The 23687-nt window shown below is 29.2% G+C and overlaps 1 protein-coding gene across 10 annotated transcripts in view; it reads left to right on the forward strand.

Moving 5' to 3' along the window:
- Window positions 1–23687, forward strand: part of LOC107446422 (RIMS-binding protein 2) — a 136070-nt gene that overhangs the window by 45060 nt on the left and 67323 nt on the right. For all 10 annotated transcript variants that reach the window (XR_011638166.1, XM_043041385.2, XM_071187371.1 and 7 more), the window contains exons 8-16: window positions 1246–1344; window positions 1839–2000; window positions 3872–4059; window positions 5519–5594; window positions 6215–6334; window positions 13546–13653; window positions 16825–17015; window positions 21814–21895; window positions 22737–22898. Coding sequence is in view for 9 of the 10 variants with exons in the window: in XM_043041385.2 (XP_042897319.1) it covers window positions 1246–1344; window positions 1839–2000; window positions 3872–4059; window positions 5519–5594; window positions 6215–6334; window positions 13546–13653; window positions 16825–17015; window positions 21814–21895; window positions 22737–22898 (1188 nt within the window). In the remaining variant the exon portion in view is untranslated. The remainder of the gene's footprint in view (window positions 1–1245; window positions 1345–1838; window positions 2001–3871; window positions 4060–5518; window positions 5595–6214; window positions 6335–13545; window positions 13654–16824; window positions 17016–21813; window positions 21896–22736; window positions 22899–23687) is intronic.

A 23687-nucleotide genomic window follows, 5' to 3' on the forward strand; every position in this document is an offset into this window, starting at 1 on the left:
CGTTCATTTTTTGTAGTTTGCATTTGAATGTGTGTTAGAAATGATCCTGCATTTTGTGGAAAAAACAGTTTGTTTCAATGTATTTGCGATGACCATTGTTGTGGTGCCTATTGTGTTTCATCAATAATTTATTTTCAATATTAAGATCGTCTTCAATTTATTGTTTTTTCCTAACTTTTACTATGTACCTTCTCATTACAGCTTGGGTCAATTTGTCACAAATATTGTTTCTTTTTATGTTTTCCTTGTTTTACTTTTGCTTAAAAGAGGCACTCTGAAAAATTCAGGTTATATATTTCAAATAGTTTACCGCTCTGGAACAATTTTATCAAACAGTAACTGGACAATTAAGAAGAGCTTGACTAAATTCGTTGATTTTCTACATCAATAACAGATCAATCTAGCTGTCCATTCTGGAGCAATTTTATACAACAGTAACTAAACAATTGAAAAGAGTTTAATTAAATTCGTTGATTTTCTACACCGATACAGCTATGCAATAGTTTTTTCTTTGATAACCCTCGAGTGTTCTCTTTCATGAACTTTATTTTTTTAATACAACAGTACTGTAAATATTTCTATTCATTTAACTACTATTTGATATAAACTACTATGAATCGTTCAATACTCTATTTATTCTGTAAACTGTTTCTGTTCTATACAAAATAACTATGAAATTAAAAATTGTATATTCTGTTATTATTTTTCGATAAAATATGCTTTCCTTATTCTTAAGTTCATTATATTTTTTTAGTTTGTCCTTTGTATTTATAAAAGTAGTCTGGTTATTGAAAACTGCACCAAAATATGTCCCAATTTTTTTGAAAAAATTTCTTAATTTGCTTAACCCACTATGAGGCCTGGCACTGAGAATAAAAGTGTGCAGACGATGTTCTCTTCTATATTAAATTTCTATTAACATTTAATTGGTAATTACATTTAATTGGTTAATAATAAATATGCAGTACAGGCAGAAAAAAATGCTTTATACTTTATTTCTGAAACTCCATTTTTTCTATTTTCTCACCAGGATTTTTTCGGTTTGTTTTGTAGTATATTTCTTAGAGTGTCAAAAATTATCAGGTTTTTGATCAGAAAGTGTTATTCATATTATATGATTTGACAAGACAATAATGATGGCAAGAAATATGCTATACATACTTTTAAAGAATTCAGATAATGACTTATTTAAAATGAATTTTTAATGTATTTTAATGATATCAATTATCCGTTTTCATTTTCTAGAACAATCTGTTACCAGACATGAATTAGATCAACTTATGGCAAAACTAGAACAAGATAATAGAATATTAGCTGAATTGGATAAAAAAAGAAACATTTTAGGTAAGATATTCATAAGTACCTAGCATTGTCTCTGAAGTATCATTAACAGTTATACACTGTTATATAGATACAAATTTCCTGAAATTAATCAAGACAAAATAATTAAATTAGGTGTGAAGCAAGCTTAAGCAATCTGTTACTCATTGATATATTCACTTTACTATGTCACGTATTCTACTTTCACGTAGTTATTAGTCACTTACAGGGTAAATAGTGATCTCTAGCCTAAAACAAGACGTAGTGCCTTTGAAGAAGGAGAAGAAAAAGTTAGAATATGAAACAATAGCAAATGTAATACAATAATAATCAAAAAATGTGAAACATTTTGTATTAAATCATTTCTAAATTCTTGTGCAATATTTCCCAAGCATATTTATGAATATTTTTTTTTTGTGGAAAGATTTGTTAACTTCTTAGATTCTTTAAAACTAATATAAAATTATCTGTGAGAGATTTGCCGAGAAACATTTAAATCAATGGTTCTTTTTTTTTAGAAACTTCACTAAGCAAGAAAACTTTCATGACAAATAATGGTCTACCTTCACCCAGTCCATCATTAGGTAATTTAAGAGATCCTTCTTTTACTCTTCAAAGTCTTACTGCTTCAGCTTCTGCCACTTCTTTACTTCATCCTTTCCAAAGAATTCAATCCGATGGTATGGCTCGCCTTTTATAATTTTTTTTTCTTATGAAAAAAATACATTTTATTATATAGGCTTGTAGGTTAAATGTTTAATTGCACGAGAGACACCAAGCACAAACATCATAAAATACTTAATGTATTGAAATTAAATAATGTGATGAACTAAGCCTGATGTGAAGCTCTCTACACATAAAGGTTTCATGAGAAAATTAGTTATATTATCTGTATTTATTACATGTCTAAACTGGAATAATTTTCTTCCAACAATTGAAGATAGGAATTCTGATTCCATGAAACAAAATGCAATATACTTTTGCTGCTGGTCAGTGGAGTTGGGATTTTTAGTTTTCTTTAAACTTCGTCATTATCATCGCATAATGGGTAGAATATCTTCGGATATTGGGTAGAATTGTTTACTACGAGGGCAGTTTTTTAAGTAAGGGCCGTTTTGTTGTTCACACTAATAGGTGAGGCGTGCGTCTCAACGAATGGTCTTTAAAATGTTCAATTCTAGCAAATTGCCCACCACGTATGAGGTTCTGTCAGTGATACGTTGGCAAAGAACCTGTCTGCTGCATGCATTCACCGACAGATTCGTGAAGTTTACGAAACTTCCTACTGACAAGAAATTTTGCTACTCCATGACAATGACTCTCTCCACACCTCAGTCTCGAGCTCTTTTGGATAGGACGTTTTGGACCACCCCTCAATACAGCCCAGACCTTGCGCTAAGTGATTTTTATCTTTTCCGATGTTACAAACATCACTTTAGAGGGAGCTAGAACAACTATGATGAAGACGTGAAAACGGTTGTGACCTCTTGGTTATTGGAGCAGGCGACAAGTTACTATGAAGAGGGTATTCTAAATCTAGTTGTAAGGTATGATAAGTGTTTAACCAAATTTGGAAACTATTTTGAAAAAAAAGAGAGAGAGAAACGTATGTAGAATCAAAAAGTAAATTTGCTTCATGAAAATTTTCCTTCGTTTGGTTTTTATTTTCAAACTGCCCTTACTTAAAAAACAGCCCTTGTAGTTATTCATGCCAGCAAAATCAATTATGTGCCCACTAGATGAGTGTCAGCTAAATGACATCTACCGTTTGCATAAAAAGCTAGTATGTTACTACTATAGATATTTGCTAAATTATTCTTAAAATTCGTGGTATTAAACATTTTATTCAGTAAATCAAGTTGCTGACCATTTATTAATAGGAATATAATCAACTATTACAATATTATATTAAAATAGTTATTAAGAATGTGATATCAAGTCTACTTTTATTAGCTAAGAAGGGTAAACTTTCAATTAGAGTTCTATAAGTAATATTTATTACATTTAAGCTATAAGTTATTTTTATTACATTTTTTACTCACATTTAATTCACTTTAGGTGGTTGCAGATGTTAATTTGCGCCCTCTTGCTGTTTTTAAAGAAACAGCCATATTGTTCACAGCCAAAATTACGTTAAATTATTCATTTATTTTTATTTATGCATTACCTATCTGTTTATTTATTTTGTTGAAAATTTACATTTAACTGATTCTTGCACCAAGCTTCTCAATTTATTCGTAAGATATTAATTCCTATACGCAGTAATTTTAATTAAAGTAATTTCTCAAAATCAAGTTGTATGTAAGTTATTGACTCTGTATTCCACTGTTTGCAACTTCGTTTTAAACCATAAATAGCTCTCTTCCGTTTACAAACTATATTTTTCTAATTTTTGGAAGTTGTGCTAAGAAACCTGAATTACGAAAAATGTGATGTCATTTGCTTCGTGGGTACACTTTTTAGTGAATAGATTCCCGTTTCATCTATTACCTCACACCAAGTTCTTTAATATATTTGGAAAGGAGACTAATAAATAAAATTTTGCTTCCAGTTGCCCTTACAGAAGAAGAAATGCTTGATTCTATTGATTTCATAGAACTTCCAGGACGAGGACGGTGTCACATATACTGTGCACGTTATACATACGATCCTTTAAAGCAATCTCCTAATGAAAATCCAGAAGCAGAACTGCTATTAAATGCAGGAGATTATGTTATTATTTATGGTGAAATGGATGAGGTAAATACTTTACCGTATTTTATTTAATTATTGTCCTCCTAGAGTAAAACCTGCAAAGATAAAATAAATGTAAAGATAAAGTTCTTGTCGGTTTAAACATGGATTTTTTTTCTCCTAGATACGCAAATACGGGTAAGTTTCATAGAAAAAAGTTTGGGTTGTTTGTTGTTGTTTCTAATGACATTTGCCAATATCAGCAAGCCTGTTCCAAGCAAATTTAAGGCAGAGGGTGCGTTTCTTTTTTTTTGGTAGTGCCATTTATGGCCAATAATACGACTTTAACCACGTACACGTCACTGCCTGTTTATAGGGCGGACCCACTCATACATAGATCGTAATTTTGACCGGAGTCAGAGAACGATCAATCTCCAATTTCCCCCAGAGCCATGACTTGTTATGGGAACATGAAGAGCTTTGTAACCCGACAGATTTAACGTGCACCTGTAACCATTTACTACACGGGGAGTCTTCAGCCGGCGGGAATCGAACTCACAACCTCTTGGACTCATCGCCCTACCAACCAGGCTGTCCCGGCCCCACAGTTTTTCAAGAAAGAAAACTTGCCCCATGTCTTTTGTTATTTCATTTAAGGAGTTATTTTAACTTTTGGGGTTCTAAATAACTGTTGTAAGATGGAATCGTAACGTTTGCAAAATGTCTCTGACTTAACAATGGTTATAATATAAAATTTCTCTCTGACTATCGAAAAGTTTTTTAGATTGTATTAAGAGAGTAATTATGTTATAAGTATCGGATGATTAAAAATCAAACCTTTTCATTTCAACTTACTGTTATTGTATTATAATAGTATTAAAATATCCTACGTTTAACAATAACTGAATTACTAAATGCTGTTGAAAACTTAAGTATATCAAATGAAAAATTAATTAATTATTTAGTCCAATATTCCCCTATTAGCAGATATCTCCACTTCATAGCAAAGATTTAGATCATTTAAAAAGTTGAGGAAAGTTGAAAGCTGAGTTTGAGAACCTTTTCTTTAAAATTTAGTTTTAAAAAAAATCTAAAAACAACATGTCTTTATTCATTTAAGCACAAATTGGATTTCTTTAGAATTTTATATCTAGTAAATTATTGCTTTGATAGAAAATTGTAAAATTTTTATATTGTTTTGCATAAATATTTTACCTCCCGGCTGGTTTCTTGGAACTGCTGGATAATAAATAAAAATTTTACCGGGTATTCGGAGTAAGTCGGGTAACAAATAGAATTTGTGCCGTGTACCCGGAACAAACCGGCTGGAGAGAAGATTCAATTTTCACCGGGTACTCGGATTCGACAAAATTTTAGGACCGGTACATCTCTACTCAATACAATTTAAATCTAATACCGAAATATATATTCTTACATTAAATTATTTCTTACGCAGTTGATCTCTTCTTATTTATATTTTATTCGTTTAAAGTATTTTCACATTTGAAAGGTATTTATTTTGTAGGATGGGTTTTTCAATGGTGAACTTTTAGATGGAAGAAAGGGTTTAGTTCCTTCAAATTTTGTTGAAAAGCTCACAGGTAAAATCACTTAAGCTACCATCTTACACTTCTTATTTTAATGTGAATAAAAATATTGATGATTTTTCTCATATTGATAAACATAGTTTTCCGGTGGAAATTGAAAAAAATATTGAATTAGAATTTAACTATTTATTTCTATTTTTGTAAATTTAATGGAAATCTATTTTGCATAATCATATTTTATTTACCTGAGTATGAGAAAATATTTTGGATGATATATGATCTAAAGTAACAGAACAATAAATATAAGATAAAATTTAGCTAAAAGACTTAGAAGCAGAATATTTGTTGCACTCATAAAGAAAAACATTTCTATTTTTGCATCTGCTACTTGATCAGAATTTAATTTAGATGGTACTAACTTATTCAAGGAATTTCTCATTATTAATTTTTTAAATTGCTTTTGATGAGTTTTAGCCATTATAAAAACACTATTTTTTATTATGTTTGGTCAAATTATTTTTTTTAATTTTAAGTTAGATATTTGCTGTTTTTAAATGCGTTTAGCTGTTAATTTTCAACGCAAACATTTTTAGGTAATTCCCCCCCCCCTAAAAAAAAAGTTCCTAAAAATGTAGTATGGCAAATAAATTTTCTTTTGTGTATTATTGTAACAGGGGAAGAATTATTTGAATTCCATGCCACAATTTTATATGGAAACAGAGATTCTGATGAAAGCAGTGTTAGCTTCAGTTATGCTCAAGATATCGAAGTCTCAGATGATTTTTTACAACCAGGTTTGTATTTGTACTTTTTATTTTCATTTAGTCTAATTTAGCAATGCTAATAACTTTTACAGCTTATTTTTAAAATAATTTTTACTCTAATTCTCTTTTTTGTCTTCAGGAAACTTGTTTGCTTAACTAAATTCTATATCGTACAGAATTATGCTTCCACACTGATGATAGTTCTTGCCTATATTGTCTTGTTTATTTGTATCATTACTTCTATGTAATATTCCTGTAGATAGGATAAATTTTATGAGCATTTCTTGCTATATATATTTTAAACTTATATTTTGTTCGAATTTCAAATATCCTGTATATCAATAAAAATAAATTTAATTATGTTCTGTCATGTAAAACCAGATTATGCTGTGAATTAGATTAATGTTGTGGTATTTCTCATTGCGTTTTTGATAAAATTTTTGTTAAAAGAATAAATTTTTATAATTAGCTAGAGTATAATAATTTCGTCACTACTGTGTTGCATTTCTGCAGAAATGCCTAAGGCTTTTCCTAACCAAGCATAAAACGTGTTTAAATTTATAATTATGCGGCATTTCTGTGACAAACCTAAAAGCACAAAGTAATTATTTCTAAAGTAATTATTTTCTATTCTATACTTCCCAATTTGTTACAAGTTCATTTCCGACTTTATCCATGCTTCCATTACCTGTCTTCATCAGTATATAACTTGATTTCATTAAAGAACTTTTTCTGTGTCTTCTCCTTGATAATGGCAATTCTTGACTGTTTCTGTTAGATGTGTTACATTATGTTTCTTTCAGAAAGTTTTAATTAGTATTTTAAGTAGCGTTGAATTAAATGGTTAAAATAAAAGCTTTGATGATGAGAGCTTTTGAAGATGACAGTCCACGCTTGATATAATGACTCCTGTCTTCCTTGCAAAACGGATATTATAACGTTGTACCTTAAGCGCAGTTTGAGTCTTCAAGATTCTTCTGAAACCTAATTCCTTCTCATAAAATCGTTTGTCATGGATCTTGCCATTATGAATGACTATAAAAAGATACATTTTTTTTAGAATCAGTTATTAATTTCAGATTATAGCTGAAATATCTTAAGTAGTTGTCATACAGCCTGAGGTATATTACTCAAACTGTCTAAAGAGCAGTTAGGTTAGTGACAGAAGCATCTTTATTTTGCTGTGGAGCAAAAAGTTACAATGGCTTTATGAGCACACTATTGGCGTTCCAGAACTGATGTCAAGCTTCGAAAATTAAGCAAAATATGCAGTAAAAGATACGCAAAGCAAAATACGTAGTTTTCTAGATAACAAAATAAATAAATAACTCAACTTCCTACAGATATTTGGGTAGAAAGTTGGGTGGGCATAAGAATGGAATTTGAATGCAGCCAGTTTGCGTAGTTACAGCAAAATCTGCGTGGAATAGTTTTAACCTTTTGATAACGGTTCTTGAGTGCTCTTCTTTTATACTTTACGTTTAATTCTAGCCAGCTACGTTTAATTTAACCAGCGTTCGGCTGACCACCTGACCGGAACATATGCTCCTGCACCCCAGAGCCCAAGGTCAAGAAAACTGAGATGGGCACAGTCGGCCTTGGCCCTCTTAATGGGCTGTCGCGCCACTGAGTTAGTTAGTTAGTTAGTTTAATTCTAAACAATACTTCAATGTTATTATCTAAAATAAAAAAAAGTATAAAATGGCTTGAATTTTTTAAAATATGTTTAATAAAAATTTTGCTTCAAAATATTAAAATATCAAAATTCGGCAATTTATAAAGATCTATATTTTGATTTAAAATTCTTTTTTTACAGCATTTGATACCAATACACAATTTTTTCTATCGCAGGTGATTTCAATTAAAAAAAATGTAAAAATCGATTCGTCCTATTATGTAATACAGTGCGCAAAATAAGAAACGTACCACCCTGTATAACTTTTGATCTAATGATCGGCTCTTCACGTTCTAGGATTTAATCTTAATGATTCGAGGGGGTGACCTCAAATATACTAAATAATTAGCGCAGACGATATTTTAAGTTACAAAATCAGACATAAAAACGCACTTTCTTTGAATAAACACACCCTTTTTTCGATTGATTAGGATTTCTGACCCCCGAAATATAGGGGGTAGCCGTAATCTGGAAAATATAATCCTCATAGTTTGGTCAAGAGAACGATCCAAATTTTGCACCCCTTAAAGTTAATTTTACTTTTTGCGTATTTTACCATTTCTCAAGAATTTTTGAAGTGAATTGAAAAATTTTTGCACGCAATTATAAAATTCGTTTATCCAAAGATAATTCCATTAAAAATATAACTTTTAGTAAATATTTATTTTCTCTTATTGTTTATGGTCGAAAAAGTTTTGAATTGTAAGCCATGCAATTTTGTACATAGCTGTAAAGAATATAATTTTACATGGCAAATTACAAAATTTGAACAAAATCGGTCCAACAGTTCCCGAGAAATCGAATTTTTAAGAACCCGTAATTTGATTTCTCAGGAACTATTCGACTGATTTCAGTCAAATTTTGCTTTTTGTCACGTAAAATTACATCCTTTAAAATCGTGTAAAAGATATTATGCCTTAAAATATAATATCCTTTTCGACTATTATTAAATAAAATAATAAAAAACAATAAATATTTACTAAAAGTTATACTTTGCTTGGAATTATCTTTGAATAAACGAATTTTATAGTTGTGTGCAAAAATTTTTCAATTCGCTTTAAAGTTTTCGAGATATGGTGAAAGGTTTCACCAAAAAGATTTTTCCTACCTGAATGATTGATGGAGTAAACGGAGGAAATCTATTGAAAAAACATACCTGATCAAGGAGGTCATTACTCGCCAAATCTTTATGACGCCATAGACGATAAAGGGTCTCAAATGGAAAACCGATTTACCTCGATTTTGAGTAACCTAGATGATTAATTCTACCTTTAGTGGGAGAGAGGAGCTTACGGATTTTTAGGACAAAAAGTAAAGAAGTTAAAGTAGAAAAAGGACCTTTAAAGATTTTAAAATAATTATATTTAATTAATTGATTTAATTATATTTAATTAAATTGTTGAACAAATGTACTAAAAACGAATATATTAAAATGAATTTATTAAAAATTAGTATCATCTTGAATTGAAGATCCAAGCTTTAAAATTTTTAGTTCGTTCAGCTCTCGTAAAATTACTTGCTCGACTACTCAATCTCTTTAACAAAATATTAATCTAATCTCTATAAAATTGAGTTAAACATTACGCGATGCTTCGGAATATTTTTTTTATGGACACCGTTCATATAAGTGGGGGGAGGGGAATCCGATGCGAGCTTTTTGAAGATATTTCGCAATAATAGTTATTTAGGGAATTCAAGTAAAGATGCTACCATTCCTTTAGGATTAAAAATTTCTTACTATGTAATATTTAAAAAAATCATAAACAACAAATATGCTAACGATTAATTGCGTTACGCAACTTTACGCAGATAGGTTTTTTCTCTGAAGAAATTCAATGAATTTGGTTTTTTGACTATCAAAATACGAGGGATAGCAGCAGTCTGGAAAATATGGCCCCAATAGCTTAGTAAACTGAAGAGCGGTCGATAGTTGGGGTTCATTAATGTTGATTTACTTTTTGTGACTTTAGCTATATCTCGAGAACTTTTAAAGTGAATTAAAAAAAATTTCCTGCAGTCATAAAATTCGTTTATCTGAAGATAATTCCATGAATTTTTTTCTTAATCATATTTTTATTATTTTATTTTGTATGGTCTTTAAAATTTTTAATTGTAAGGTATGTACATTTTTGCATTATTTTAAACTACCTCACCCTACAATACTCTACATTACCCTACAATAATGGAAGAGACACTTTCAGATTTCGTCATTTTTATGAATTTCTCAAGAAATACTTAGAAGTTTATTTTGATCATTCGTTGGGATTACATCAGCACTGAAAATTTAGTGCCTCCTAGGTAATAGGGCCACCTAGGTAGTCATTTAATTGTCATTAAATTTAATATGGTAGACAAATTTTTAAAAAATTGCATATTTACAATTGCATATTATATTTCAGAGAACACATAAAAATTATTTATAGAGTAATATTAATAGAATAATATTAATATTAATAGAAAAATATTAATATTAAGGGAATAATTAATAGAAGTATTAATAAAAATTATTACATTCACAAAAAATAGTAGATATTTAAATATTTGTTAAATGGCGCTCAATGGTTAAGAAATTCAAGAAGTTAGATAATAAATTTCAAAGAAAAGTTTAGTGACCCATTGTTGTTAAAATAACACGGAAGAGCTTCGTAGTTTTCCTCTCCGTGAAACGCAAACGCAGTTCTTAAAGGCCTTTCACAAAAAAAGTTTGCTCCAGCGCCTAAATTAAGGGTTTCCTTGTCTTCTGGGTTGGCTTGAAATAGCAATTACGATGAAATTGATCTTCTGAGTTACGATAAGATTGCAATCAAGTAATATATCTTTTCCCTAATCTACATGACGATAAGTTTGGAGTGGAGGCGCTATTTTAATTACTTTTTAAAGAATGCATTATACCCATAATTATTTGTTGAATATATAATAAATATATAAAAATGTTAATTATGTAAAAATGTTAATTATATAAAAATGCTAAATATATAAAAATTATGGTAAAATTATTCCGCGGATGTGTAGAGTGAAAGAACTACTTTTAAAGCTCATATTTTTAACAATTTTCTTATATAAACTTTAAAATAGCAATTTTAATATTAATTGAATATAGTTCCGAAAATTTTGCTAAATTTTGTTGATTATTTGCGAAGTTGCAGCCAAAAAATTTAAAACAAAAAAGTTTGTATTTTATAAAAAGATTAATATTTCCATAAATATGTAAGGGTTAACAAAATTTTATGCAATTATTGCAAATAACAACCAATGTAGTCAGTGCAAGTTATTACCTTGTTGGTTTATTTTCTGGCATAAGGTGTTTAAAAAATACTTTTTTTCGTTCGTAATTTATTTCCTGTCTCTTAAACCTTTGAAAGTCTTAAAACTTTCTTACAAGTATGAGAAATTCCATGATCTAAACACCTCTAAAGTATTTCTTGAGAAATATTTCTAATTGCTTTTAAATTATTTTCTTTTAATTCTGCTATTTAAACTTTTTTCAATATTTTGAATGTCTCCTACCTCATAAATTATTGGTCCAGATTTCACTATATTTTTCCTCCCCTTAATGTTATTTTGTGACAGCTAACACGACTAATAGTTCAAATTTACTTTTAAGAAGAATTTTAAAAAAGTAGTTTACTGGCGTTGTTTATGGAATACTCTATATGTAAAAAAAAAGATTTTTGTACATAAAATTTATCTTGAATATAATATAATTTCATATAAATTTAAAAATTGTTTGGATTAAGCGAATTGATTTACATTCCTTCATTGCGTATGACAAAAACCAAACATAAGGCGAACTTATAATTAACTTATTTTCTGTTAAAGTAGAGTTTTTTGGAAGCTAAAAAATTTTCGAAAAATTTATTTGTGAAAAAAAAACTAAGTTTTAAAAATAAAAGCTTTAGGATCAAGATTTATGAAAAAGTAAAAAAAAAAGTGAGTTAATTATAAAACCACATTTAACTATGTTGTGCTTAATAATAATAAATAAAATTTCCGTTTTAATATTTTGTTAATACTATTAAAGATTATTGAATGATTTCTCAATTCTGTACTAAACATGACATATGAATTTAATTTAGTTCTTAAAAAAATATTTCTCAAGTCATCATCATGGCTAAATATTAAAACATAGAAATAGTTTTAATCGTAATCGCATAAAATTCTGAAACAAAATTATAATTTCGAATAATGTTTTTACGGTGAAATCATCTTATTATGTTAAATTCTAATATGTGTTTCATTTTCAAACCACATTGATACAGGTGATGAATTGTATAGTTTAAAATTATTAATTATAACATTAATAACATTACGATCGATTTCATTAATTTCAATTAATGTAATAATTGTGCTCAATGAAAAATTGAAGTTGAGCTACAATTGAAAAAACTCTTACGGAATTCAAATACTTCCGTAATGTTAATAACGGCTTAGGTCCAAATTATTTGAATATTTAAAAAAAAAAAGGTTCTGATAATTGAAATTTTATTTAGTTTCATTCTATAATTTATTTAAAATTGCAGAAACATTAAGTAAATCCATCTCAATTCGCAAGACAAGCTAAGCTGTTCATGAAATGGTGGTTAGTCACAATAAAGTAATTGCTCTTTTGCTTCATTCATTCTTAGAAAAGTTTCCCTTTTAAAGCTAAAAATCCTTCGTCATACCAGGCTATATATCGACTTCTTTATTAGGTACGCGCCAAGGGAAAACAGCTAGATAAAATTAAGATAGAATAATATTAAGCCAAGCTCTTTCTAGGGTAAGTGGGCAATGGGATACCCACTTATGCACCTAAAAGCAGTTACCCTTACCTTGACAGTTGCAGTTTTGGCGAGACATACAATGAACCGAAATGCGCAAAAAGTAAAATTAAGGTGCCCAAATTTTGGACCGCTCTCCTGATCTAAGTATGGGGACTATATTTTCTAGATTGGGGATGCCAGTTATATTTTGGGGGCTCAGAAATCCGAATCTGCTGAAAAAAGGGTATGTTTGTTGAGTAAAATTACGTTTTTGTGTCTCATTTCGTAACTTTTACTAACTAATGAGCATATTTAAATTTAACCCCTACCATTAAGATTGATTCGTAAAACGTGAAAATTCGAGCATTACATCAGAAGTTATTCAAGGTGGTCCCTTTTTTTTTCTTTTCCCGTTGCTTTCTGTACGTCTGTATCTTCTTATGGGGAGATTTGTATTTGCTAGTTCTTTTATTAGTTTCTTTGGTTAATCTTTTCTTTGTTTTGTTTTATAATTCTTTTTAATTTATGTATTTTGTTTTCGTAGTCTTGTGCTACTATTTTTTGATTAATATGTTGCCTTTCAAAACCTTGTAGATTGCAAAAAATTACTGAAATTATCCTGCTTGCCCAAGACTGAATGCAATTAAGAACTAATAACGAATAAGATGGTATAATAAAATTAATAAGAAGATATTACATATAAAATGAATTTTAAGGTATTAGAAATAAAGCTGAATGAAATTTTTTTAAGAGACTTTTTTCATACTTTGTTTCAGAACTTGTTTCTCTTTACTCAATATCATAACTATTTCATTCTTTTGTAGAAGACTTTCATCGAATGAATGACTATGTTGATTTAGATGACATAGAAGAAGTTGATCAAGATAATGATGAGGAGGATGTCCAACAAGGAAATGAAAATTTTGCTTTTGGTATAAAAGTTCTTCATTTATTGGCCATTTTCAATATTTTTCAATTATCGTTTTTCTATGTGCAGTAGGGTGGTTTTTATTAACGTGAAAACTTTTCATCTACTATTTTATGTCATCCCCTATAAAAGTGCCATTAATAAATAATAGTTAGACTCCACCCCTGATCATCAAAGTTTTAAGATTTTTCTCAAAAAATTGCAAATTTTTTTGCTATAAATCCAAACGAGTGGTTGTAGAAAAACAAATTTGAACTAACTTTATATAGATAATGACTTCTTCTTTTATAATTAAACCTTGTTTGTAACAAGAATGGTCTAAATTATACTTTTTGGATAATCCTCTCAGTAAAATCAATATTTTAAAGAGTATTGAAAGAAATACGCATGCTTCGTTAACTACCGTAACATGACTCGAGTAAAAAATATAACAATGATTTTATCACTATATCGGTAAATAATATCAGATGTTGAGTAAAATGTATCTAGTAAAAAGATGAGATGTAAAACAATTGAGTAAAATTAAATAAAATTGGACTTTTCCAATATAGTATTTCTTTCTTAAATGGATCTCTTAGAAGCCCTAGTACAAGGATTTAAGGCGATGAAGAAAGTCAAATGTCATTGCAATTTACTAATAATCCCTTTTTTACGGAAAGAAATATTATTCTTTGTATCCATATACAAACAAAGTATAGAAATAATAGTTCATGTAGATGCAACTTTTGAGAAAGGTAATACATTAATGTTAGTGTCTTCTTGTCTTGTCTTATTGGCGACTATCTTCTTTCTGTGCAAGATATTAAAGAATAATTTCAAGAAAAATACATTTTTAATTTACGATGAAATGATCACCCAAAAGCGTAAAAATGGAATTTAAAAGTTTTATTGTGACTGTTTAAAGATATTCGTGTCAGAAAAAGAAAATGAAAATAGAAAAGAATAAAGTTATACATTACTTCTTTTAGTCATCATTTCACAGTTCATCTAGTTTCGACGAGTAAAAGAAGTTAAGAGTTAAACATCTGTAAGCAAATACAGCAGGAAACTCAAATAGTATATTGCTATAAAATACAATTATTTATTCAAGTCAGAATTCAATTTCTTTGTAATTTCACTCTACTATATTAAACACAATGCCAACAGTTCTCATTCGATGCATTTTTTGTATTGAAAAACGTGCTAGTTTTTTCAAGATTGATAAATTCTTAGCTTTTGTTACATTCTTAGACTATCTTTTTTTTAAATTGAATGAAAAAAATTTAGTGAAAGTCTGGATTACTTCAGCTTCAAGTGAAATATAAAGACAGGAAGATAATAATGACCTATCAAATTACTGTTGGCATGGACTAAGAAATTTCCAATCATGGACTAAATATTCAACCAACTGTTAAGGAACAAGTGGGGGAGGGGAGGTTTCTTATGGGCTAAAGTGGTCATCTTGAATAACTTTTTTATTAATCGATCCTCTGGAGATATTGTAAATTAGCAACACTGGTGTACACTACCATGTGCAGTCGCATAGGTACACTGTAAATACTTTAGTAGAAGTTTGCAAAAGAAGGTTTTTAAGGTGCAGAAGTAACTTTCAAATTTTCTCTTTACTCTTTCATGAACATATTTTATTTTCAGAATTTCAACGGAGAGTGATAATATCTTAAAAATTCTACTGTGTTTTACCTATTTCATCATTAACCTTTGCCCTGTATAATTTCTATTAATTAGCAGTAGGGATAAACAAATATATATCTTAATGGAGCTAGTGTAGGCACATGATGCTGGGACTAGTGTAAACATGCTTCAAGAGGATTTTTTCATTTATAAGTTAGCAATTTTAGTTTTTTTTAATTTTTAATTCGTAATGATATCAGATTGAAATAAATAGAATGAAACTTCGTGTAAGTCAAGATTTCTTTAAATAAAAAAATAAGTGCAACATGTTGACGGTAAAATATGTATATGTAAAAAATGTCTCTCAGTAAAATATGGTACCAATATTTTAGGAAAGACAGCAGTTTAATGTTTGGACTAATTAATATTGATTTCACTTTTTCGAATTTCGTTATATCTCCGGAACTATTAGAGCGAATAAAAAATTTTTGTTCACAAATATAAAATTTCTTTTTCCGAAGTCACTGCAATTGAAAAAAATACTTCTTTTTTTTATTATTTTTTAATAATTTATTTTATTTATGAATGAATAAAAATTGAATGGTAGAGCAAAATGCTTTTTACACCAACTTAACCGACATTATTTTAAATGACAAAATCTAAAATATGAGAGAAATTGGGGAAACAGTATTTATAAAATATAAATTAAAAATACTCCTTTTTTGAGATAATGAAATGCGCAAAAGGAAGAACTAACATAATTGGTCCAAACTTTTAATGACTCTCCAGTCTAAAATTTCCCATATTTAATAGAACGCTTGAAAATGAAGCCAGTCAACTAATCCAAATTGTAACATTTTGTTTGTACATTAGAAAAAAATATTTCATATCAAAATAATTTGCAAGAATCCTTAGAACAGTGGAAAGTAGACGAAGGCCTGGTGTCCATCGTTAAACATACCTATATTCTACGCTATATTCTAAAGTGAAAAAATTGATAAGTTAAAAATGTTGAGTTTAATATCGAACATAGATACAAATATTAGAAAAGTACTTTTAAGGATACAATGCGTTTTTTAAAAGTTAATTGACTAAATAGCCATATACAATGAATTTTGCTTAAAAATGGTCCTGGTTTTCAATCTTTCCTTTCTCAATCCGCCCGGTGGCTGAGTGGTAGCTCTTCGCGCTCTCGTGTCACAGGTCTTGGGTTCGATCTTCTGGTCGCGGGCATGATTGACTCAACCTATCATCCCTTCAGTGGGTCGATAAAATAAGCATGCTTAGGGACTAAACATGCTCCATGTTCCGCTGACCACCCTACCGGAACATCTACTCTTGACCCCAGAGCCTAAGGTCAAGAAAACTAAGATAGGCAAAGTAGGCTTTGGCTCTCCATGGGCTGTCGTGCCACTGAGTTTAGTTCAGTTTTCTCAAACCCAATGAGGATTTTAAAAATGCATATTAAGGATTATGGAACATACTGCAAATATATATTCAAAGAAATGATATCTCTTGTTTAACTTTACATAAAATGTTAAATATGTTTGTGCAAATATTTCAGGTGTTCCTCCTCCTCAACGCTTAATTCTTGAAAGACAAATGAATAAAAGCCTTTTAATTGGTTGGGTTCCTCCAGATGTGGCGCCTGGTAAAATAGAAGGGTATCATGTGTATGTCGATGGTATACCGAAAGCTACAATTCAATTTTCAGAACGAACTAGAGCCTTAATTGAAGGAGTTGATTCTTCCAAAGTGAGCTTCATTCCATCAATTATCTTCGTTTTGCTATAATGCAGCTTTATTACAATATGACTAAAAATGCACTTGCAGTTTAAATAATCGTATTCACTACGATACTTATGATCTGTATTATACTATTCTTTATTTTAATTCTATAAATGACTTGTACACTGTTAAAAATTCTGAGCATCGTTGCACCAAAAATTGGTATTCATTTGCTGGTTACATAAAATGGAGCTCAATTTTACCATATTTTGGCATTTTTACTAGCTCCAGATATCAGTAGAAAGTTGCACCAAAAGTAGGTGTTTTGAAGAAACAAGACACCTATTTTCATTCTTTTTTTTTCTTTTATAAAAGTAGAAGAAGTTTGCACCATTATTACGTATTTTTAAACCACTCAAATGCTGACCAAGGTTGCTATTTGCTGTAACAAAACTATTTACTGTATGTAGGTTATTTTATGACATACCTCTAACCATTTTATACCCCAACCAAATTCTAAAAAGCAACTTAAAACAAATAAACTTTAATTCATGCAAATAAAACATTTTCCTACCTAAATAAGTTGATACTTGAAGCGACATGCATTAATCGTCCCGATACACCGAGACAGAGTTTTAAAGAAAACATGACGTCTAACCAAAGATTGTTCAGCTTACAGTCACCGTCAAAGTTTTGTGTCGTTTACCAAATTTTGATGCCATCAGTTGCACCAGAGAAGCATTTCTCGGTCATACTTTACAACTTATGGTGAAACTAAAATAAAATGATCTTTAACTAAGCTTTGGAATAATGATAAACGCTGCACCTAATACTGATTAAAGATTTACTAAGTTTTATTATAGTGTATTATGTGATTAATGATTTGCAAATCTGTTACAAATGATATTTACATAAGTTGCGACTACCTCCATTTTATATCTTTGGAATATGTGATTGAAACTGACGCTTCTATTAAGTTCTAAACGCGTTCAGAATTAAATTTTTCTAGCTTCTGGAAAAAATAAGCTTCAATAAATGATTTCCTTGAAAATCGCTCCATCTTGAACTCTGTAAAACAATCCAAAATCAAATTAATTACACTTTTTTTTATAGTCATGATTTAAAACAAAGGAAATTTGAAGCTGAGAAGATTCATTCATTAAAGCCGTTACTTATGTTTAAAACTATCCTCAAACTCATTTATTCAGGGTTTGTAGTTATCCTGATGGATCAAAAATATTTTGTCATTATTTGCCCTGAGCTCTTTGTCACGATATTTATAATCAAAAATATTTTGTCATTATTTTTTGTCAATTATTTTTTGTCAAAATATTTTGTCATTGTTTTGAGGTCTTTACCATGATATTCCTGATCTTATGTGTGGCCAGAATATTCAATTTCCCATGAACATTATTACGGATTTTTAAATAATTGGTATGAGGAATTGAAAAAATTGAATTATGCAACATCTTCTTATTCTAATTAACAGTGCTTGTAAAAATCGCATATTTTGATAGTTCAAACCATCATTTAATTATATATATGGTCCAGACATATATTTTTTTCCCACAAAATTCATTATTTCAAGCTTTTGGGAATTCAGTCATTTTATGAAAAGACTAAATGGTGATGAATTCAAGTATTCATACATTTGTTTATTATTTTCACCAAATGCAGTTACAAATAATTGATTTGTCTCTTTCATCTGAATTTAAAAATGATCGATTCCAATAATCAATACAATATATTTTTCATGGAAATTCAAAGTGAGGAATTCAAAGTGAGGGATCATCCCCTAAATTACTTTTGTACAAAAATGCTGTGCTCATTTACTTTGTTTACGTTTCGAATTTATTGGAACTCTAATTTAGAATAATTTAATTTAAGAAGTCTAGATCCTGATTACAAATTAAAATGAAATATTGCTATGAGGAATGTTAAATATTTGTATATATATTTATGTTTTTTTAACGCAACTGTACGGTAAAAATTTCCTATTTAATGATTTCAAACTAATATAAGTTATTCAGTACTCTATTATTAAGCTCATACTAAAACTTTTAAAACTTACTGTTTGAAAATAAGTGATTTTAAAGTTAAAAATGAATTTTTAACTTCAAAATAAAGTTAAAAATTCGTTTGAAAAAAAATATTTGTTAAGAATTCATATAATTCATTAAGTTAAAAATTTATTAAATTGAAGTAAAAAAGTTATTTAGAAGTTTTTATTATTCTTAATCGATAAATTTTCCTTCATTATATTCATGAGCCTTTCTTAGTCTGTGGTTTGTATTTTTTAAAAGTCTTATGTAATTGATTTAACTGATGAAATCTTGAGTTCTGTTATAAATTTTAATTAAATATTGGTATTAGGAATATTAACTAATTGTTAGTGCTTATTTTTTTAAACGCACTAGAGTTGCACAATCGGCTATTGGCGACGGTCTGTGAAACATCCCTGAGGATGATCCGAAGGCATGATATCGTTATTTTGATCCTCTGCAGAGGGGAAGACTCCCCTGCTTTGGTAACCCGGTGATCTATGCGCGAAGTCAAGCACTTTACGGTAGAACAGTTTAACGAGGACTGATACCACGCACCCTCGGTCCCTACGCAGGGTAATCGAAGTGGTCTCTCATCCGCTTACTGACCGTAGATAGTGATGCTTGACTTCTGGGAACCATGTCCTTACGATCAGTCAACTGCGAGACCGCATTAGTACGATAAAAAAATTTATACATTGATTTCAAACTATTATAAGCTGTCTAGTGCTCCATTAATAAATTTATACAGGAAATTGTTAAAACTTTCTGTTTGAAATTAATTCATTATGATGTTTAAAAAGGTATTTTTTATTATTCTTAAGTGGTAAGTGTTCCTTTATTATATTAATATACTATTTGTTTTAGTTTGTGGTTTGTGTTTCTTAAAAATCAAATATAATAATTTAACTAACGAAATCTTGAACTCGGTTACAAATTGTAATAAAATATTTGTATTAGGAATATTAACTAATGAATAGCTTTTTTTTAACTCAATAGTATGATACAAATATTCTAAATATTGATCTTAAACTATTATAAGCTCCATTAATAAATTTATACAAGAAACTGTTAAGATTTTCTTGTGAAATTAAGTGATTAAGTTAAAAATTGTATATTTTTTATTCTTAATCGATAAATTTACTTTTATTATATTCATATACTTTTCTTAGTCAGCGGCTTGTCCTTTTTAAAAGCCTATTTTAAATAATTTAACTAAGGAAATCTTGAAGTCGGTTACAAATTGTAATTAAATATTGGTATTAGGAATATTAGATAATTGATAGTGTTACTTTTTAACTCAACAGTATGATAAAAAATTTCTAAATATGGATCTCAAACTATTATTATAAGTTGTCCAGTGCTCCATTAATAAATTTATACAGGAAATTGTTGAAACTTTCCTTTTGAAATTAAGTCCTTTTGAAGTTTAAAAAGGTATTTTTTATTATTAAGTAATAAGCACTACACCACTGTTACGACAGTGTAGAACTTCAAGACATACTTTTTAACTCTTTATTCTACATAAATCAATATTAAAATTCTGAAATTGCGTGATAAAGTTCCCGAAACTTGAATTTAAAGCGATGAAAAATTCTGCAAGGGAGATAAATGTCGTTTGTTTAGTTTTCTTAAAATAAATTTCAAGAGACTGCTTGTTTTCCAAGCATTATTTTTTATTTGATTTTAAAATGGACCCGTAATTTCTTTTTTTATTTAAAAAAAAATATTAGCAGCATGTTGTCGCATGTCTAGCTGATTTTCTGATTAAGGTTGATAGTATTTATTATAAACTGATTTAACAATTTTTAATGTGTTTTATAATTGTCCCCCAAATCAAAAAAATGATAAGGATATGTATTTGTTGATCTTCTATCATAGTTTTCAATGTAGGTTACTGATATTTCGTATGCATCTGTTACCATAAACTGCCAAAATCTCCTTTTATGTTCAGTTACTACTCTGTAAAATTTGCGGAGTGATATCTCTTCGAATATAATGTTGAGCAACTCAAAAAATTGCGTGAAAAAACACTTTATTACAAGTTAGCACCAAATAGAACTTCTACATACAATTTATAAGGTGTAATTTAAATCTAAACAATTATAAAGAGAAAAGCTCAATAGCATTCACACCATACGTGAATTATTTTTGCTAACACAAATGTTGGCGCACTTTGGATATCGTTAGTAAATTTACAAACGATGCTCCGAGTTAACTTGTGTTTGTTGCCGTCTTATACCCTCTACATTTACAGGAACTAGTAGAAGTTTCCCGTTAAAATCATATAAGATTTAGTAAAAGTTTTGTAATAATGATTATTACATTTTAATTTTTGAATCTCTGTGAACTGTATTAAATGATTTTATAATGTATAATTTCTATCAGCTTTTGCTCGGTTAAGCCTAGTTCGAAATCGTTTTAATATCTTCTCCGTGCTACGCGTGTGTTTGAATTACAAACTAATTTTATTTTAAGAATTAATGTGTATGAATGCTAAATTAATTGTTTTTACTTTAAATTGCATCGGAAAAATAACTTCTCTGACTTTCAAGTGCATCACATTTTACTGTTATTATAAATCTTAGCGCTATTGAATACCAAAAATAGTGACTTTTCACGAAGAAGTGTAAACGAATATTCTTGGTGTTACATCAAGAATATTCTTTTTATTTTTTAATTGAATATTCATGGTGCAAATTTTGATAAATTTATTTTTTATTTCCGAAATATGACAAGAATTCTGGAATATTGATTTCAAAAAGTTGAACTTTTTATTTTAGCCTCATCGGATCAGTGTTCGATCTATTTCAAGTGCTGGATTTCACTCAAAAGATGCTGCTTGTACTATTGTTGTCGGAAAAGGTATACATTGATTTTTCTAAAATATTTAAATATTTTTACATTGACTTATTTTAAAATAGGCTAAAAATTCAGTTTCTGCTAAATTTTCAAAAGAAACAGTACTGCTTATACATAAATTAATTTCTTCTTTGAAATGCCTAGTTTTAGTTTTATCTATAACTTTATTCTTTACACACTAGGTTTGGTTGTTTCCTGTGCTCTTGAGCTAACAAAAAGTTATTTCTCAGTGATATTTCTAATAAAGCGATGCACTTTCAGCTTTATCTGCATCTGATAAGTTGGATTTAGTAGTTTTAATAGAGTTGAAATGTTATAGATTATTAGAAATACCAAAAAAAGCATTCCCGCAACAGCCCGTTGTGTACAAGAGGGTCATCGAAGTTAAGGCTCTACAATTTTGAGTCTAACGGCATGGTCACGGCAATGTGGTCATGGCAATGTGGTCAGCACTGCGCACAGGCTGTCTTTACTTCACAGGCAAGCTGGTACCCATTAACCTGAAGCTGGGTGGGCTTCAAGCTGCCACCGGGGATCGATCCCCAGATATTAGAAATATAGATATTAGAAATATAGATATTAGAAATATAGATATTAGAAACATAGATATTAGAAATATAGATATCAGAAATATCGATATTAGAAATACAGATATTAGCAATATAGATATTAGAAATACAGATATTAGAAATATGGATATTAGAAACATAGTTATTAGAAATAATAGAATTATAAGAAGTTTGTTATACATTGTATACTGTCTTGGTAGTTATGATATTTAATGAAAAGGCCATCTAAATAAAAGAGAATTATTCCAAATTCATAATTTGTTTTGTTCTTATAGATTTTCCTCTGGCACCAACATGTGTAAAAGCATCTTATGTTACAGCATCATCAGCCCTTATTAGTTGGCTCCCTAGCAATAGTAATTTCCAACATGTTATAGCTGTTAATAGTGTTGAAGTAAAAGTTGTAAAACCCGGATGCTTTCGTCATCACGTCACAGGTAAGCAGTTTTGTATTAAGTAATTTGTAACTGTTATTTAGTAATTTGTTTATTACAAAATTTTGAAATTACTAGTTAATTATCAAAACAGAATGCAACCAAATGCTTTCTACTGAATCGACAATTTGAATATATATAAAAAAATCCGCTTATCCTAGGTTTTGAGTGAGAGAGCTGTATTAATAACTGGTAAATGCCGAATAATATTATTTTTAAAAAAAGTTCTGAGATTTTTTCCTAAAGTATGTCATTCTGATCAAACTTCTCAATCGGCAAAATATTTTACGTTTAAAAGTAATAATTGAGAAAAAAATTTAAGAAATCTAATGGACAATTTTGCTGACTGCGATAAATTCGATTCTGAGAGGAATTCCCACAGATGTTTTAATTGCAATAATTTTTAGTGCAACGAAGTTACTATTTCCACAATTCACATTGTACAGGTAAAATGCAATTTACTTCTTCAATGTGTAAAAAAACGAACCACCCTGAATAGCATTCGATCTAACTATCGGATTGTTACGTTCTAGGACTTAACGTTTAATGGACTCAACTTAATATTACGAGACTTCAAATATACTAATTAATCAGTTCAGCCTATATTTTAAGTAACGAAATCAGACAAAGAAATGTACCTTCTCTGAGTAAACATAACTTTTGTTTGATGAATTCGATTTAATGACCCCCTCCAAAATATGGGGGGTTGCCGCAACCTGGTAGTTTGGGCAGGAAAGTCGTCTAACGCTTGGAGCCCTAAATAATAATTTTACTCTAATCAGAAAATGAATC

This window comes from Parasteatoda tepidariorum, chromosome X1, assembly GCF_043381705.1.
Source record: "Parasteatoda tepidariorum isolate YZ-2023 chromosome X1, CAS_Ptep_4.0, whole genome shotgun sequence".
NCBI classification, from domain to species: domain Eukaryota; kingdom Metazoa; phylum Arthropoda; class Arachnida; order Araneae; family Theridiidae; genus Parasteatoda; species Parasteatoda tepidariorum.